Source organism: Condylura cristata, unplaced genomic scaffold, assembly GCF_000260355.1.
Source record: "Condylura cristata isolate star-nosed mole 26May11 unplaced genomic scaffold, ConCri1.0 scaffold00015, whole genome shotgun sequence".
NCBI classification, from domain to species: Eukaryota; Metazoa; Chordata; class Mammalia; order Eulipotyphla; family Talpidae; genus Condylura; species Condylura cristata.
Genome location: NW_004567116.1, coordinates 51,431,138 through 51,450,176, shown reverse-complemented (window position 1 = coordinate 51,450,176; position 19,039 = coordinate 51,431,138). Strand labels below are relative to the sequence as shown.

At 36.2% G+C, this 19,039-nt stretch overlaps 1 protein-coding gene across 3 annotated transcripts in view; it reads left to right on the top strand.

The window, feature by feature from the left end:
* NOX4 (NADPH oxidase 4) overlaps positions 1-19,039 on the top strand; it is a 165,239-nt gene that overhangs the window by 66,866 nt on the left and 79,334 nt on the right. For all 3 annotated transcript variants that reach the window (XM_004683286.1, XM_012725242.1, XM_004683285.2), the window contains 3 exons: positions 4,983-5,199; positions 6,456-6,620; positions 6,758-6,820. In XM_004683286.1, the coding sequence (XP_004683343.1) occupies positions 4,983-5,199; positions 6,456-6,620; positions 6,758-6,820 (445 nt within the window). The remainder of the gene's footprint in view (positions 1-4,982; positions 5,200-6,455; positions 6,621-6,757; positions 6,821-19,039) is intronic.

Below are 19,039 nucleotides of genomic sequence, written 5' to 3'. Positions count from 1 at the left end.
TTTATCATCTTTGTTCTCATTCGTGTAGTGTTTGCAAGTTCATTAATTCCAAAGCTATTAATTATTTTGTTGCTGTATTATATCTTCAATTGTTTTTTAAAGTTCCATCAGTACTGGCAGGACTGTTACTCTGATTTCATCTTTTGTCATGCTGCACAAAATCTATTGAGTCAGTTTTACTTCAAATGCTGACTTTTGTGTCCAGCGTTTTTACTTTGTTCTAGCTCTTTCTTTTCTTTTCTTTTTTTGCGTGTTTGTATTGACTTAAAGAAGGGATGATTTTCAATTTTTTTTTAAATTTCTTGGAGTAGTGAGGGGAGGGGACTGGTACTAGCAAATGATAGTAGGTATATAAAGAAGTACCAGAAGTATATAGGTATAAAGTACAATAGTTTGAAGAATTTGAAATTCCCGTTGCATAGTGTCTCTTTCTGTCAAATGTTTTAGATATTTCTGACTTGTATAGGAAGTGGTTTTATTTTGATGTCTCAGTTTAGGCAAAGAAGTAGCAAATGTTTCAGATATGTCAGCCTGAACTTTGGCAGATGTCATAAGGATGTGTGGTATTCTGAGCATATTCTATTACAGATTGCCTTTGTTAGGAATATCAGTATCAAGCTAATATTCCTTGCTCTATGCCCTCACCTTGAAAGCTCTCCTACAATACAACCTCTGCCCTGGATGGCTATTCATGCAATATCTTTTACAGTGAAGTGCTATATCTTAGGAACCCAGGTGCTGGATGTTTGCACAAATTAATAGCTTAGGAGACACTGCATTTCAGCCACTCCTTCCTTTTTGTAAGTTCACTTAGAATCATTTCATACCATTTGCTGTAGGGCTGGTACCTCTACTCTGTATGGTGATAATTATACCTTTGAGTCATTTCACATCAGGTTTGTGTGTGTGTGTGTGGTGCCTGATTGCTTGACTGCTTTTGTTCCCTGCTTTTCAGTGTACTGCCTTTCCCTGCTTTTCAGTGTACTGCCTGATTCTGTTAGTAAATGACAATGGACACTTTTCCATGTGATGGTTAGCCATGTGTGTATCTAATTGTGGGCAGAAGATCTACAAAAATACGGCTATGTATTTTTGTAGATCTTCTGCCCAGAATTTGGTTGGCTGTTTTTTGTCTGGCTGGGTTTTTGTTTGTTTTTGAGTTCTGTCAGCTCATTTTGCATGTTGGTTAATAGTGCTTTGTCATATATATAACGTGCAAACATTTTCTATCACTAGTAGAGTGTCTTTTTGTTTTAATGATAGTTCCTATTGCTGTGCAGAAGCTTATCATTTCATATAGTCATATCTTTTTTTCTTTTTATTTTCTTTTGTTTTCTTGCTGTTGGAACCAGTGGGCAAAAGCAGGACTAAGAATAAAGTATGCTGAAATATTGACCCATATAAAAATTTAAAATCAATGATCTTAGCACATAAATTAAAACACTTTAAAATCTGAAATGAATGAAAACAAAAGCTTCTTTGAAAAAAAATAAACAAAATAGACAAAAATCTGGCTACATACTTAAGAAGAGGGGAAAACATGCAATAAATTTAATGAGAAACAAAAAAGTAAGAACTAGCAACAGACATCTCAGAAAACATGATGATCATTAAAAAGCCTGCTAGAAACAATTTATACTAATAAATCACACAATCTAAAAGAAATGGACAAATTTGTAGAAGAGTACAGTCACTCATTACTCTCTCTTTCTGTGTGTGTGTATATATATATATAAAACTACCAAAAGGCATGTATAGTTAAATGAATAGCAAGGAAATTGAAACAGTAATCAAAAGCAAAAGCAAAAACCCAAGAAGGTTGATTTCATTAATAAATAACACCAAAACATCAAAGATGAACTAATTGTTGGGGATTGGCCTCAACAAGCTGTAAGGGATAGGGTCTTTAGGTGGGATTGGTGTCTGCATTTGGAGATTCCAAGAAAGGGGGAAAGGGAGCAGGAGTGAGGAAGACACAGAAGTCAGAGTTGGGTGCAAGTCTTCCTGCTCCTTTTCTCAGCAGGTCTTTACTTATTCTGTGTAGCAAGTAGTTAATTACAATAATGCATAAGGTAAATTACTGAGAAATTGCCATAAATTGCCATAAACATTCTCAAGGAAGAGGGGAACAATGCATCTTCTTCCTGACACTTTATGGTATATTTAGTTATACACATTTGTGGTAACTGTCACAGATGTTTAGATATAACTCAAAGTATAAAGATCTGGGAAAGGATGAGCTGTTAGGAAAGGATTGTTAGGGTCTTAGGGAAGGAATACATTGTGTTAGCAGAGTCATCAGTGATTGTCTAAAGAGAAGCTAATAGCTAACTTCAGGCTAGCAGAGAGAAATTAGTATTTGTTTAAGAAAAGGGTAATTTAAGGCTAGCAGAGATTACTGATTATTTAAAAAGTGTAAATTACCAAGAAGTTATACAGTCATGTATTAAGCAGAACCAGTGTAAGCAAGGTTAGGAAATTGTCCTTGAGTCCTTATGCCCTGGGAGTCTTATCTGAGGTTTGCTTTTTGTTTCAAGAGACCAAGGAAACTTTCCTGGAGTCTTTATGCCCTTGGGGGTCTTATCTCTCACTGGCTTGCCTTTTGTCTTATGAAAGAGAGAAATTTCCTGCCCTGGGGCAGCACCTGATTTCCTGGGCCAGGTAGCCACCTTATGAGGCTAAGTCAATCCAGTTGTAAACTGCTGGTTGTTCAGAATATTTTAATATTATTATACAAAAAAAGGGAGGTCATAATATAAGTTAGCAATGGAAATTGTGATTTTCAGAACTTTTCCCTTCCATCGAAATTTGTCTGTAGACAGAAGTTGCATAACTTGTGTCAACTAATATTGATCCTTTTTGTCTCTAGTGAATCCTCTCACCACCCCTACACCTCTGACCGATAGATATCCCAATTCTTGTATCAATTGATCAATCAATCAATTAGTGTCCTTGACAAAAATAAAAATGTCCTTATCTTCCTCCATTTCCTTCTGTCCTCCTTCTCTTCATTATCATTTTCATCCTTCCATTTTTCCTCTCATTCTGATTGCAGACACTTTGACTCTATTAGAAAGCAGAGACTTTCTCCATTCAAATATAGACTTTGTTAGGGGACAACTTAATTTTTTTTTAAAGGTGTATTTATTTATACATACATAGCTGGAGTACAAATCAGAGGTGCAGAGGATTAACAGGAAACAGAGTGGGGAGCAGAGCAGGCTGACTGACAAAGTACACTGCTGAGGGGAGCAGGAGGTGATCAGCAGAGGTCTGCCACTATGTGGATCAGCTCTGGGGTGGGGATCAAACTCATGATGAAGTGGCTTTAGCTTCTCAGTGCTGTGCTTTAATTCGCTGCACCACCAGGGAGGGCCCAGACAACTTAATCTTAATAGAACACTCTGATTGTATCTATTCACAAATTACTTCAGCAATCTAAATTTTGCTCTATATTTCTTTCTTTCTTCTTCTTCTTCTTTTTTTTTTTTTTTAATTTCACCTGTTGTACTTCTGATTCACTTGAAAGAGTAATGAGGCTCTTTATGCTTATTTTAAAAAAAGATAACTTTGGTGTTCCTCTTGTTTCCCTCCTTGCTTTTTGTCTCTTCTATCCCTGATCCACCTATACCATATATTTATCAGCTTTTATCTATAATCCATAAATCAGTATGTGTTTTTAGGAGCCACTCCTGCAACAAGAGCAGTTTGACTCAAAGGCTCTGTGCTATATTATCTGCTTAGGCTAAGGGACCTGTATCAGGATGAACATGTCATTTGGGCAAGAGATAAATTCTTCAATTATTTTGCCAGAAAACTCAATATAACCTAGGTAACTAAGGTTTGCAGTAAGGTCACTGAACTTTAAATACAAGTATTCCAACAAAGAGTGACTTTGATACCCTTGACAAAGCTAATACAAGGAAGATTTGGAAACTGAGATGTCAGATTAGTCAAATTATAACTATAATGAGAAAGCACTGAAATGCAATATGAATACTATTACTTTCAATGAAAAGGCAAGCTTTCTAAAATAAGAAGTCAGTACACCCTGCGTGAAACTAGAGGGTATTATCCTAAGTTACATAAGCCAGAAGGAGAAAGATAAATATCAGAATGTTTCACTTATGTGTGAAATATCAAAAACAAACAAACAAACAAACGAACAAAAAAAAATCAGTGTATCAGACAAACTTTCAAATTATTCCTTGAAGGTTAGTTGATCATAATTTGAGGCATTGTGAACAGGAGGTAAAGGGGAAGGGAGAAAAGAGAAGCAGAGAGAAAACAGGGAGGGGAAAAACTCTGAGTTATGATTGAATACTGTTTGTGTTCTGGTAGTAGGAAAAATATGGTTACTGCATCTGAGGGGAGGGAAAACTGTATTCTAGAAAAATAAGCTCAAGGGAGTAAAATAATGTTAGTCATTAATAAAAACTACAAAACACATAAGGTTTAATGGTTTATTTTAGAGTGACACAACATAGATTAATTAAAATGAGTTGTTATTATTTTAAGTTCTATCTTTCATTCTTGGTAGGGAGAAACTGAAAATTAAATATATTTAGGATCTGATTTGTGTATATTAATTTTACATAAATAAAATAAACCAAGAGCTCAAACCTATGGTTTGAGCTTATAGGAGATGTGAGCATTCAGTTCTCTTACTATAATGATTGCATATTTCTCAATTAATCAGCAAAGGTGGTTTTATTTAGTCCTGATAAAATATGATCCTCATACCTTTCCTTTTATTTGAAAATCTAGTAAAGCTACTCATTATTTCAGTTTGTATTCAGTTGAGAACTGTAGGAATGTCTAGTAGATTGTTTAGTGGTTTTAAACTTTTTGGCTTACTTCCATATTAAAGACACATCTATCTAAATATAACAATTAACAAGTTTACATTTCCATGCTTTATGCCATGATTTTAAACTTTTTTTTTTTTCCTGGCTTTATTTTTCTCCTTAATTTACTCTCAGAGGGCTGCTGAAGTATCAGGTTAACTTAGATACTCACCCTCCTGGCTGCATACATCTTAATGGAACCCGCTATCAGAATATTCACTCATCAGAGAATCTTTCTACACATTTTCATGAATCTTTCCCTGGAGGATTTTCAAAAGCAGATGAACTTAACCAGAACACATTTGTGAAGATTTGTATGGAAGAACCCATGTTCCAAGCTAACTTTCCACAGGTCAGGTTAACTCTTTGTTTTTGATAGTCCATGCTAGATTTATGTTCTCATAATCTATCAACATTTAAGCATGGTTTTGAAGCCCCAATCTTACCTTGAGGCTTTGGGAACTGCAGCTGCTGAAATGGGAATCACATAGTGTACTCTATGCATAGCAGGGAAGCAGTGAATAGTGCTGTTGGATGTTTTATGAAGAGAAGAAAAAGGAGTCTAAAGATGGAATGAATTTGTAGATAATTTAGAATTAATATTTTAGTCTTGTCTTTAGCAATAATCTCTATTAGTCAATTTTTCAAACTTTTTTGGGCTTTACTCAATGTTATACGTTAGACAGGGCAGATATTTGAACTCATGTTTTTCTTATGTGATACCTGAAACTCAAAATGTATGTTATTTGCCCTAAAGTTAGCAGCATGCTGCATCTTAGTATTCATCTTGCAGTCCCGACTCTTCACAGAGTACCATCTGAATGTAAGGAAGGGATATTATCTGTTTGCATGTATATAAGGTTTAAAGAGTGTTTATCAAAAGAAATTTGATTTGAGTGCCTTCAAGTGATGAGGGAATTATAGTGTGAATTGCAGCTCAGCCTCATAAATTTCCTCATTTTCCAGAATCTGCGTTTACCTTAGTGTCAGGCTACTATCTAGCATAAAAATTATACACATTTCATGGTTTCCAAATTCTAAATGTTATTTTCTATTCATATATTATTTAAAACTAAGTTTAAGCAACATGTTTTATACCCTGTATTTAAATATATGTACATGATTTACAGTATGAATACACTATCTATGTTTATATTGTGCATATATACTATATTATGTCCATTAAAATATAAAACATTTTTAATAAACATTAGATTGACCCACTTTTACTAAAATCATTTCAGATTTACTTGAGCATCTAATTTCCCTTCTCCAGATAAGTATTTTTGTAGTTATATGTAATATATTTGTTTTACAGACAAAATATATGAAACAATGCATGCTTATTGTTACTATAGTTATTTGGGGCAGTGGTTTTAGGGTAGAATGTTGACATTACTTTCTCTGTTATTTTAAATTTGAGATATGCTTGACTGTGTTATAATGAGCATCTGCTAATTTCATTCATTTTTCATACATTTTATTATTTAAAGTGCAGACTAAAGGTTTCTATAAAATGTAAAATAAACAATTGGGCAGGATATACAATTTTGTATAAATTTATATTTCCAAATATTACTTAAAGTATATTTAAAAAATTCTTCATAGACTTGGCTTTGGATTTCTGGACCTTTGTGCCTTTATTGTGCTGAAAGACTTTATAGGTGTATCCGGAGCAATAAACCAGTCACCATCACCTCAGTAATAAGTCATCCCTCAGATGTTATGGAAATCCAAATGGTCAAAGAAAATTTTAAAGCAAGACCAGGCCAGGTGAGTCAGAATTCAGCAATTTACAAAAAAAAAAAAAACTTTTTATGCCTGTTATGTTTGAAAATTGCTAGACAGTACATTGGGATATTTGGGCTTCCTCCTTGGTCATTTAAAAAATTATGTCTGTTGCTTTTTAGTATATTATTCTACATTGTCCAAGTGTGTCTGCGTTAGAAAATCATCCCTTTACCTTGACAATGGTAAGAAATATTTTTGATTTTTAAATGTTTAAAAGTGAAATACATCTTTGCTTTATTTTGTGTAGCCTACTTTATTCTTCAAAATATTGAACTGTGACAATATCCTTAATGATTAAGTAAGCCATCTTTCACAAATAAATGGGCATATGTTTAAAAGCTACATAACTTTTATTATTTTTTTTGACACTTTGGAATTCAGGAACCAATATGTTTAAGATTTGTTATATTGTGTTGATTCAATAAAAAAAATCCCTGGATATTGCAGTTATTTTTTCATGAAGTATGTAACTAATACAAACCTGTATGTTTTCTTTAGAGAGTAAATTAAAGGAGGAGGATACACTGGATGGAGGTGGACATTTAAGAAAATTCATGCCATATTTAGAAAAGTGAACATCTAGTGTAATTGGTATTCAGGCTAAATTTGGGGGAGGAAAGGGAAAATAAATTTAAGAATGTGAAATGAAAAACATAATGGTCATTAATAATTATTTATAAGTACATAGACTGTAATGGAAACAGTTCTTTATTTTCCACACTTCTCATTATTTTCTCCTGACTTTGAAATCTGTTCTTCCAGATATTTTCATGTGTGTGTGTAGTTTAACATACATAGGTGATGGGATATTGGCTGAATCTTTTGCTTTATTCTTTCCTCTTTTCATTTAGTGATATATTATTAAAACTTTCTATGTTACTATACTTGTATATACTTCATTTTTTAATAAGTGTATATAATATCTCACAGTAGGAAATAACTGTAATCTATTTAATATTAGCCATTGGTGATGGGGATTTATATGTGTGTGTGTGTGTGTGTATGTAGGCATATATATATATATATATATATATATATATATATATATATATATATATATATATATATATATGTTAAATATTTATACGTACAAGCCAGAGTTGCAGGGGTGGTGAAAGACTTCCACAGAGACAGAGTGAAGAGCAGAATAGGCCTTTCGATACTGCTGAGGGAAGCAGTGGTTGGGTCAGGAGAGGTCTGCCATACCATGTGGGTCACCTCCCAGGCAGGGATTGAACTTGCACTGAAAGGCTATGGCTAACTTGTTGTGCTGCATCTTAACCTGTTGTGCCACCAGGGATGGCCCACAGATTAATATGTTATTTCAGTTACTAACAAAGGTAACAAAACAGGAACCACATATTTAAGTATATACTTAAGATTTGCAAATAAAATTGAACAGATTATCATGAAAGATAGAAAAAAAAATACTTGTTAGAGTGCTGAGATATAGGATGGGGTCATAATAGGATTGGGCCTCACTTTCAAATCTAATTGATCGGTCAGGTTATACACGTGGAAACTTTGGCCACATTACTTCATCTTTTTTTGCTATTAACTTCCCCTATATAATATTGTCATTAAAAAAAATACTTGTTCATGAATATGTTGTGAATTTAGATGAAATACTAGATGCAAGCATATAGAATAAAGCCTTGAACATGGAATGTGTCAGGTAAACACTACTGTATATTAACATTTGTTATGGTTTTAATTTTCAATGTGAGTTTGCTTCTTGAAAATATGTACTTATAAAAACATGCCAAAATGAATCTATACTTAAGGGATAGAAGAAACATGGAAGTGTCAAATTATTAGAAAATATCAGAAGCTATATAGTAAAAAGATTAATGATATTCTATTTTTTTAAAGATTATTTATTCATACAGAACTGGGGTACAGGCCAGAGATGCGGAAGGTGAGAGGGTTCACCAGAGACAGAGCAGGGAGCAGAACAGGCAGATTGATGAAGTACACTGCTGAGGGGAGCAGTGGGCGGGTCAGGAGAGGTCTGCCACACCCTGTGGATCTCCTTCCTGGCAGGTGGGAATCAAACTCATGCAGAAGTGGCTTAAGCTTCTCAGTGCTGTGCTTTAACCCGCTGCGCCACCAGGGAGGGCCGACATTCTATTTTGATAATAAACGTGGCAAATCTGAGCTAATATGGAACAGATTAATCTATAGCTAGTTTATCAACAGTGATAATAGACAAGTATAATATAGTCCAGATTCCTATTTCATTTAATGTTTGTGTGGGCTGCTGCTAAAGTGAAGTAAAAATGCCTTGTCATGACTGGTTCTCATGGGATATAAAATGGAGATCTCACTTTTTAGGACACAGCTGTCATCAATACACATCATGCTCTCATTTCTTCATAAGGTTTTATGAAGCAAGGTTTTATTGCAAGCAAGGTAATTGACAAGTAAAACCCTAAGTATGGGGTTTCCACTGGATCATGAAGCAATTTTCATATTCACTGTAGTCAAAAGCTTTAGTTCTGATGGCTGTAAGACAGGTTTCCATTTCTCTATATCCATACCATGAAATTGATAACATGAAAACAAAGGAAAGTATGGCAAAGAAAGAAATTGTACAAGTACATCTATCTTTGTTTAAATAGTTTGACATTTTGCCTGTCTTAGTCTCATCAGGCATTTACTTCAGAAATTAACCTTTTTCTCAGGTCAACAATTCATTTTCCATATTTATTGAAATAAAATTGAAAAATGAAAATTGTGCTTATCTGGAAATGCTATCAATGTTTCACATGTTTGCCTAGCAAACTAGATTGAAGTAGATCTTGACTTTGCAAGTTTGTTTTGTATGGTATTTGTCCTTATTTTAAACATCATTTTTGTTTGCTTGTATTATATACTATTTAAACTCAATTGAATGATTGAATTCTAAAAAAGAACACTACCTCATAGATATTTTCAATTGTAGAAATAGTTGACGTGCCAAAAGAAAATATTTTTAAAGATTTATTTATTTATGCTTACAGAACTGGGGTACAGGCCACAGGTGTGTGGGCAGTTAGAAGATTCACCAGAGACAAAATGAGCATCGGAAGAGGCAGATTGACTGAAATACACAGCTGAGGGTAGCAATGGGCGGTTCAGGAGTGGTCTGCCATACCATGTGGGTCAGCTCCTTGGCTGGGGATCAAACTCGTACTTCAGCGGCTTTGGAGAATTTCATAATGTGGTGCTTTAACCTGTTGTGCCACCAGGGAGAGTCCCCAAAATAAATTTTAAGACAGAAAATTATTTTCATTAGGCCATCTGTGTGTCGCATAACTTGTTAGTGAATGATTTATATTTTCTTATTTTCTCTGGATGTTTGGGTTTACCAGCTGACTCACTCTTACTGTGGTCTAATGGTGGCTCTGTTCCATAAGAGGGAAGAGTGACATGTCTTGCTGCAGTATAGGATTGAATTCAAGTAGAATAAACACTTCTAATCTAAATTTTACATTATCTTCCCTGTCATTTTTCTCTTCTCTTGACAGTTAATTCTAATTGTCACCTACATGTACAATGCATGCTTAGCAGACATGTTCGCTGGGTAGCACCCTTAAGAATTGCTTGCAAATAAACCCTGTAAAACAAAATTTCCCATTTTCTGATTCTCAAAAAATGTGTATGTATAAGGGCTTCAAGTGTGGGGTGAGGGTGTTTCACCCTTACAAGGAATCAAGCCTACTTTCAGCAGCCAAGTTGGATAATGGGGCATGAACTGGTAGTTTGTGTGACCCAGAGGCCTATGGGTGGCCATGGGAAATTGATGATGGTCCTGGGTGCTGACTGGAGCCCTAGGGTTGAGCATGCTCTGTGCAGCAGATGGAGTGGGGACCTCCCTGCCAACAGGATCAAGAACTGTGCAGACCACCTCTCCCTTTGAAACTGACCAGCAGGCAAAGTGTCAGAGATAGTTGGTATATTTGAGGTGCCAGATAAGCTCAGAAAACATGAGATTATGCAACTTTTCCTTAGAGCTTTGAGTTCTAGTCATCATCTGTTTCCTTGGCAGGTTGAGCTGTATGACTGAGGTGTAGTGTCTGTAGCTCTTGAAAAAGAGAAAACTGATACAAAGAGCCTCTGGCTCTAAGGAGGTAAAATAACAAAACTCATAGTATGAGGTACTGATTGTTACCTGAAACTGTCAATATATATCTCAGAGATCTTAGCCTTTCTTAGTTAACTATGAAAATAATTGGGCCCTGATATTATCTGAGACTTTGACTATGTAAGCCACAAAGATATCCTCCCCCAGTATCTTCACTTATCAGGTTCTCATCCTACATGAGCTTTTTGAATAATTTATTCTGTATAAATGCACAAAAACACTGCCTTTTTTTGGTTTGGCAGATACTACCAGCTTGGCAAGTGAAGAATCACCTCTGGCTGAGTCTCTTTGATATTAACTGGGAACATTTGCATCACCATCCTCTCCTGGTACATGGGTGTGATAGAGGCCCAGAATTCTCATGTCTTCTAAAGGTGCTATTATGCTCACTTCACCAATTACTTAAAATAGCTCCAGAAGTGATATTGGACAATATTTAGCCAAGTCAGCACTTTGGAGACAGAGTGAGTTCTAGAGGTATGGTCAGAAAGCTAATTGTTAATTAAAAAATGACCCACATTCCTATACAGCAACCATTTTTCCCCGTGACCTTCCAGTGGGTACATATAGGACATGTTCTGCCTTTAGAGACTAATAACTTTCACTTTGATGTACAGATTCTCCCCTTGTCCCTGGAAAACAATAAATATGAGAAAATACTATATTTGCACCTTTACTGGTAAGCCACTAAGAGCCTGAGTGCTCAGGCTTACCCCCATAATATAGCTCTCATTCCACAATGGCTACACAACTCTCTCTCCATCATGGGCCTTTTAACTGTAAAAGTCCAATAATAGGACTTTTAACTGTATCTTATGATTGTACCATTTTCTTTTGGGAAGGTTATGGGTAACTTTTCTCTGGAAGACCCATGTAAGATTCCTGCAAGGCTGGCCTCCCTCAAAGCCTTGCCTGTACTGCATTCTATCAATCTGTACAGCAGGAATTTTGTGTTCATCTTCCACAGGCTGGAGGCATTTCCTGCCTTGACACATAATTGTTTGGAATGTGAAGTTTGGACAATACACTAGTGCATGCTAGGTCACCCCAGCCACTTTTTGCCCCCACGGCCTCAGGCTCTCTTTTTGACCTGATAGGACCTTTCATTGATTTCCTTGATGTTTCAAAACAAGTAAGTTGCCCCCTCTACTGGGTATGTACCTGTTTCTCTCCAGAAACTGGTAGTTGGCTATATCTATAAATCTACCCCAGTGTCTCTACATTAGTTGGGTGGGGGCCAAATTGGACTCTTGTCTCCTAATCTCTCTTTGCCAAAAACAGAGTAGATCAGTATCAGGATGGAAAAAATGGCCTTGTTCTTAGTGCTGACCTACTGTTGATATCTCTTGACTCTGGACCTGGGAGAGGAATGACACAATTCAGGTATTCTGAAGAAGTGAGCTTGTCATCAAAACTGTACAGTGCCCTGGCTGCAGATAGAGAAAATTAATGAATGATTTTTAGGCATTGGTGACATTGAAGCTAAAATGTTTTCTGAACTTGAAACTCTCCAAGAGGCAGATATGAAAGAATCCTAATTCTTAGGATTCCTGTTCTTCCACCACATAATAATAATTAACAGAGGTAACTTTATTCTTTACTAGTACTAAATTCCAGTGCCTGTCCTTAAAATGGGGACATATAAACCTTGTCTTTGTGAAGTCCCTACTAGAGGTTATTTCATAACCTTTTAAAATATATTTAATTCTCAGTTTATGTCTACGAGAGATGCATTACTAACTATATGATACAAATAACATAACTCAAAGAGAGATTAAATGATGTGCTATCAGAGAGGACATATGTAAAGTTCCCCCTTTATGTATATGAACACTTTTCATACTTTTGGAATAAAAAATAACACCGGGGGCCCTCCCTGGTGTCTCAGCGGGTTAAAGCACTGCTCTGAGAAGCTAAAGCCACTTCCGCATGAGTTCTATCCTGCCCGCCCTGGAGGTGACCACATGGCATGGCAGACCTCTCCTGACCCGCCTGCTGCTCCCTTCAACAGTGTACTTCGTCCATCTGCCTGTTCTGTTCCCCACTCTGTCTCTGGTTAAGCCTCTCACCCTCTGAGCCTCTAGCCTGTACCCCAGTTCTGTTAAAAAAAAAAAACACACCTAACAGATTAATAGGAGGTATGTGTGTGTATGTATGTATGCATGTATGTATGTATGTATGTATGTATGTAGCTATGCATGTATACACATATATGTATGTATACACATATATGTATGTATACACATATATGTATATACATATATATATATGAGTATGTATATGTACATATACACAGATTTACACATATATATTTATATGTATGCACGAATTATATATAACATACATATATGTGTATACACATGCATGTGTATACATATAGACACATATATGTATACACACATGAACCTATATTTGTATGTACATATATGTGTACATACATATTTAAATATGCACACATATACGTATATACATATATAAGTATATGTATATGCACATACGAACCACATACATGTGTATACATATAATTATTCATAGTTCAATTATTTGTGTATGTATTCATGTATATATAATTACTCTATTCATGTATAAATTTATGCATACATATATAAATTTATATGTATGTGCATGTAAATGTGTGTGTGTGTGTATACAACCTGGAAATCTACAAAGATATATATTACAAAGCTGAAAAGGGAAAATAGACATGTAACTTCTGAGCAAGAAAAGGGATAGGGGTTGGAGGCTTTAAGGGGCAAAAAGTGGAAATCACATTGACAGAAAGGATAATTCACATGATGAAGACCCATAATCTGTAGTTAGATGTTTGTACTGCCATAAAGAAAAATCTTTTATATAGAAAACTTACTTTTGATAACCATAATTCTGGTTAAAATTCCTAATTTTTATTTTTCTACATAGTTGACAGAGTGGTAAGTTTCTAATGAACCTGCATAGCCTTAACTGACCTTTGATCAAAATAACCTAAAAGTGGCACTATTGCAGACTGCAAAATATGTGTGGGTCTGCAAACTTTCTAGGAGAGAGAATTCACCAGAAAGTTTGGATAAATTGCACTCATGTAAAAGTGAGACTGGAATGGTTAGAGAACATTTACAGCCTGACTCCAGTTTGGGAGCTAGAATATTGTTAAAGGTTAAATTCATGGAGCAGAGTTGAAGGGGAAAAATGTGTGTCCTGTATCATGGTCTGTACTATGGTATACCAGAACACGTGCAAATGACTTACAGTCCAATTGCATATAAAAGATACCTCTAGGAAACTGTAAGACATTATTAGTCAAGATGATTTTTGTCTAATACTACTCCTTATGTCAGTTTGGTTGACTAAATCCTTTGAACAGGATGATAGTGTAGGACCCACCAGTCAGTTGTTCAAGTAGGGTGTTAGATAACTTAACCCATGATCCATTGGAGAACTCACATCTAACTGCCTTGCACTTTTTTTTACCTAGACTGATAGCATAACTTGAGGAGACCAGTAATGAACATCTTTGGGAGACATATCATTCAGTGCACAAAATCACACAGTTTGTATCACATGTGAAATATGTGCACAAGCATAACTCATTGAAAGACATGTTGTTAGCTATTTTTCACTTTCTCTGATTTAGCACCCAGATTCATATTTCTAAAAATCCCATTGTTTTTTCAGTAATACAAAAAACAAACAAACAAAAATAAAATTGGCCAGTTAGAAGATAATTTTACTGAAATCTTAAAAACATATTTTCAAGAAAATTGCAGTGGAAAGACTTGAATTTAAATTTATCATACTAACAAAATCATCTAATATTATGGAAAGTTAAAGATATGATATTATCTCCTGCTAGAAAAAAACAAAAAACCTGCTTTAGTGTGAGTTAAAGACACGGCAGCGAGGTGACCCACACTGTATGGCAGACCTCTCCTGTTTCACCCACTACTCCCCTCAGCAGTGTTATGTCAGTAAATCTGCTCCCCATTCTGTCTATAGTAAATCCTCTCTCTGCCCCTACACTTAATGGCCTATACACCAATTCTGTATGCATCTATTAAAAAAAAAATTACCCTCCCACAAAACTATGGATTTTGGATCTCTGCAACTTGGATGTAGTACTTAATAATATGACTTTGGGCTAGATAATTAGCATACTTAACTTTGGTTGACTTTTTCTTATAAAATATTGATAATAGCAAAATCTCTATGGCATTTCCTGAATATTCATTAATAATGAAAGGCTAAACATGATGCTTGGCATATATTAAATTGGAAGTTATTATGGCTCTTGTTTCATATCATGACTAGAAAACTGTCAAGGCAAATTCATTTTATCTGGATTCTCCAAATACTGGATATGTTAATTGCAGACTCCCCGAACTTGTACAATCTAAAGAGATTCTATCATATGCTATATAAAATCAAAACAAATTCTCAATGTGAAGCATCTTTATTACATCATTCTTCATTTTGTGTGTTTTTTTTTTTTCATCTCAGTTATACTCCCCATGGGCTTACCACCACCAATTCACCCCTGTGCCATCACCACAGTCCATTGCACTCTTTCCATCCCAGTTCTGATTCCATTCCCTCTTCTACCCCCATAAAATGTCTCTGGAGGTAAACATAAACAGACATCCCATTGATTGGAAAAAATTTTTCTCACACAAAACTAGCGATAAAGGATTGATCACAGAGATATACAAAGAACTGATGAAACTCAACAAAAATAAACAATGCCATATAAAAAAAAATGGGCAAAAGAACTAAAAAGACACTTCTCCAAAAAGGAAATGCAGATGGTCAACAAGCATATGAAAAAATATTCAACATCACTTATGATAAAGGAGATGCAAATTAAAACCACAATGAGATGCCACCTCACACCAGTGAGAATGGTACATCTTAAAACAACTAGCAATAACAAATGTTGGTGAGGATGTGGAGAAAAAGGAACTCTCCTGCATTGCTGTTGGGAATGCAAACTAGTACAACCACTATGAAAAACTGTTTTCAGGTTTCTCAAACTGCCAAAAATGGAGCTTCCCTATGACCCAGCAATCCCACTCCTAGGTATCTACCCAAAAGACACAGAAGCACTAATTCAAAAAGATATCTGCATCCCCATGTTTATCGCTGCTTTATTTACAATTGGAAAGACATGGAAACAGCCCAAATGCCCAAACATAGATGACTGGATTAAAAAGATGTACATATACATAATGGAATATTACTCAGCAACCTTTTGCAGCAACATGGGTGGAGCTGGAGAAGATCATGCTTAGTGAAATAAGCCAGAAAGAAAAGGAATAAAAGAAAATGAAAAATACCAAATGGTTTCACTAATAGCAGGAGTATAGAGGACCAGGTGAGAAAATAATAATAACGAACAACTATATAACAGAGACATTTTACGGGCATGGACTGGGTAATGGAATAAAAAATGGTGGGGGAAGGGAAGTGCATTGGTGATGGCACACGGGTTATTTGGTGATGGGATGCCCACAGGGATTACAAGTGAGAAGGAAAAAAGCACAAGATGATGTAGGAAAAAAAAAAGTCTCTGTTCTGTAGTCCATTGTTTTCACTTTTACTCTTTTACATCTGTTTCACTCTCTCTCTTTGTCTGATACCTTACACTCCTACCATTTGCTTTTTTCTTTTTTTTTCTGTCTTATTTCACTAAGCACTTTCCCTTCCAGCCATGTTGCCACAAAAGGCATGAGTTTATCTTTTTGATTGCTGAGTAGTATTCCATTGTGTATGTACCACATCTTTTTAATCCAGTCTTCTATTTTGGAGCATTCGGGTTGATTCCATATCTCCCCTATTGTAAATAGTCCACTTGCTTGTAAGATTGTTTTCCATCTTTTACTTTCAGTCGATTTTTATCTTTTGTAGTTAAATGTGTTTCCTGGAGACAGTAGGAGGTTGGGTCCTGTTTTTTAATCCAGTCTGCCACTCTGTGTCTCTTTATTGTTCAATTTAAGACATTTACATTTAGAGTTAATACTGATACATTGGTACCTACATTTGCCACTTTGATTTTCTTTTTGTGTTTTTATTCCTTGTTTTGTTCTTTTCATATTCACCCCTATGTTGGTTTTGTCTTAAGGACTTCTTGTAGCATTTTTTGGAGCAGGGGTTTATTCTAGACAAAATTGTGGACTTTATGTTTGTCTGGGAATGTCCTTATTCTTTCTTCATAGATGGAGGAGAGCTTTTCTAGATAATGTATACTTGGCTGGCATTTGATGTCTTGGATTTTGTTGACTATGTCCCTCTTGCTATCAGTGTTTCTTCAGGGAAGTTTGGTACTACCTTGATTGGTTTTCCTTTATAAGCTACTTGTTTGTTCCCTCTTGTCATTCTCTCTCTCTCTTTTCCTTGTCTTGGATTCTTGATAGCTTTACTGTTATGTGTATTGCTGTATTTCTCCTTTCATTATAGTAATTTGGTGCTGTTCTCACTTCATGTATGTCTATTTTCATTGCACTCTTCATATCAGGGAAGTTCTCTTTAATTATCTCTGTGAATATTTTCTAAATTCTTTGGCCTTTCTCCTCACCTTCTGGGATATCTATCATTCTGATATTTCCTTTCCTCATGATGTCAGCTAGCTCTTGGTGCATTTCTTCATTCCTTTTTCATTTTAATTCTCTTTCTTTTTCTGTTTTGTCTCTTTATTTCTGTGTTTTTGAGGGTGCTGATTTGTTCTTCTGTTTTATCTATTTTTTTCTTGCTTTTCCTTGAAATTTTTATTTCCTTCAGTGATCTTTTAATATCCTGCATTCCCTTTATCTCCTTTTTTGATGTCTCAATTTCATTCTTCAGTTCATCAATTATTTGTCTCAAATATTTTTTTTTCTTTTTTTACCTTCTTTTTGTTTATCATGTTGATTCTAAATTCTGTATCTGGCACGATGAGCAGTTCTTCTAAATCTTTGTTGATTTCTGGTGACTGATCTTTCTGTGGTGAATTTTTCCCCTGTGGACTTGCTTGGTTATTTGAATTTTTTCTTCTCCATGTCATTTGTTTCCTAATGCTTTCTATGTATTGAGACACTGAATTGCTAGTATTGGTGGGCATTTCTTCTGGGTGCTTCCACTGCGGTGTCTTAGGGATGTTCTTGTTGGTGGCAGTGGTCCCTTTGTTGCCTGATGACATTGTGGAGTTTTCAGCTCCTTTTGGCAGTGCTCCCACTCCCAGCTTGGTTTTCAATTCAGATGAGGTACTATGCATTAGTAGTGGTGGTGCCAGGTGCTGTATGTTGCCTGTTAATGCAGGGGATCCTGCAATCTGCTCCAGCGAGCTGCATCTATGCCATGCCACCCTTCCTGCTGATCACAGGCTGTCACAACCCTCCCAACTGGCTGACAATATCCTGGGAAGCAAAAATAAAAAATGGCACGGAGTTCCCCTTTCATGCAAACACTGAGTGTTTCAGGGCCTTTGGCCACATCCCACATTCCTTGGCCAATGGAGGGAGCTGAGTGCCCAGCCATCATGGCTGGGTGAATGTCCTGGGAAGCCAAAAGAGTGCAGATTTCCCCTCCAGCCATGCCCTGACATTTTCAGCTAATGGCTGGAGTTGAGAGCAGGCTGTCTAACCCCTTGGGGCTGGTTGCTAATGTCCTGGAGAGGGCATAATTCCCCCTTTCAGGCAAAGTCCTTTCTGCTTTAGTGCTTTTGGTTACTCCCTACTGTTTTTAGCTAATGGCGGGAGCTGGTCAGCTGGGCGCAGACTGTGGCACCTCTGTTGACTAGTAAGGTCGGGGGGAGTAGACTTTGCAGATTTTTGCTTTCAGGGTAAAGCCTGAGTAATACTCAGGGGAAAGGCTAGGTGCCCAGTTCACACAGAGACTGGTCTCTTTCAGTATCAGAGGCGAGACCTGTCTAGGGCTGATGCCGAATGTTGTTTGCTGGCTGCCACTCCCTGCCTGGCTTCCCCTATCAGAGAATCACTTCTCAAGGCAGGAACTCTGCTGTCCTACCTCTGACTGTGCCAGGAGGCTGGGTGTTCCCAGTGTGGGGGCCAGACCCCTGCCCTGCCCCCAGTGGTAGTGAGAAGGCTAAGTCTTATAGTTCCCACTGGTATCACCCCTGTGGATCTGCAGCAGTCCAGCTCCTCTCCAGAGTAATCAACCAGCTGACCATTTTTGTCCTTCTGGGGTTTTCATATGCTTCAGCTTTCCCAGTTGCTTTCTTTCTTTTCTTTTCTTTTCTTTTCTTTTCTTTTCTTTTCTTTTCTTTTCTTTTCTTTTCTTTTCTTTTCTT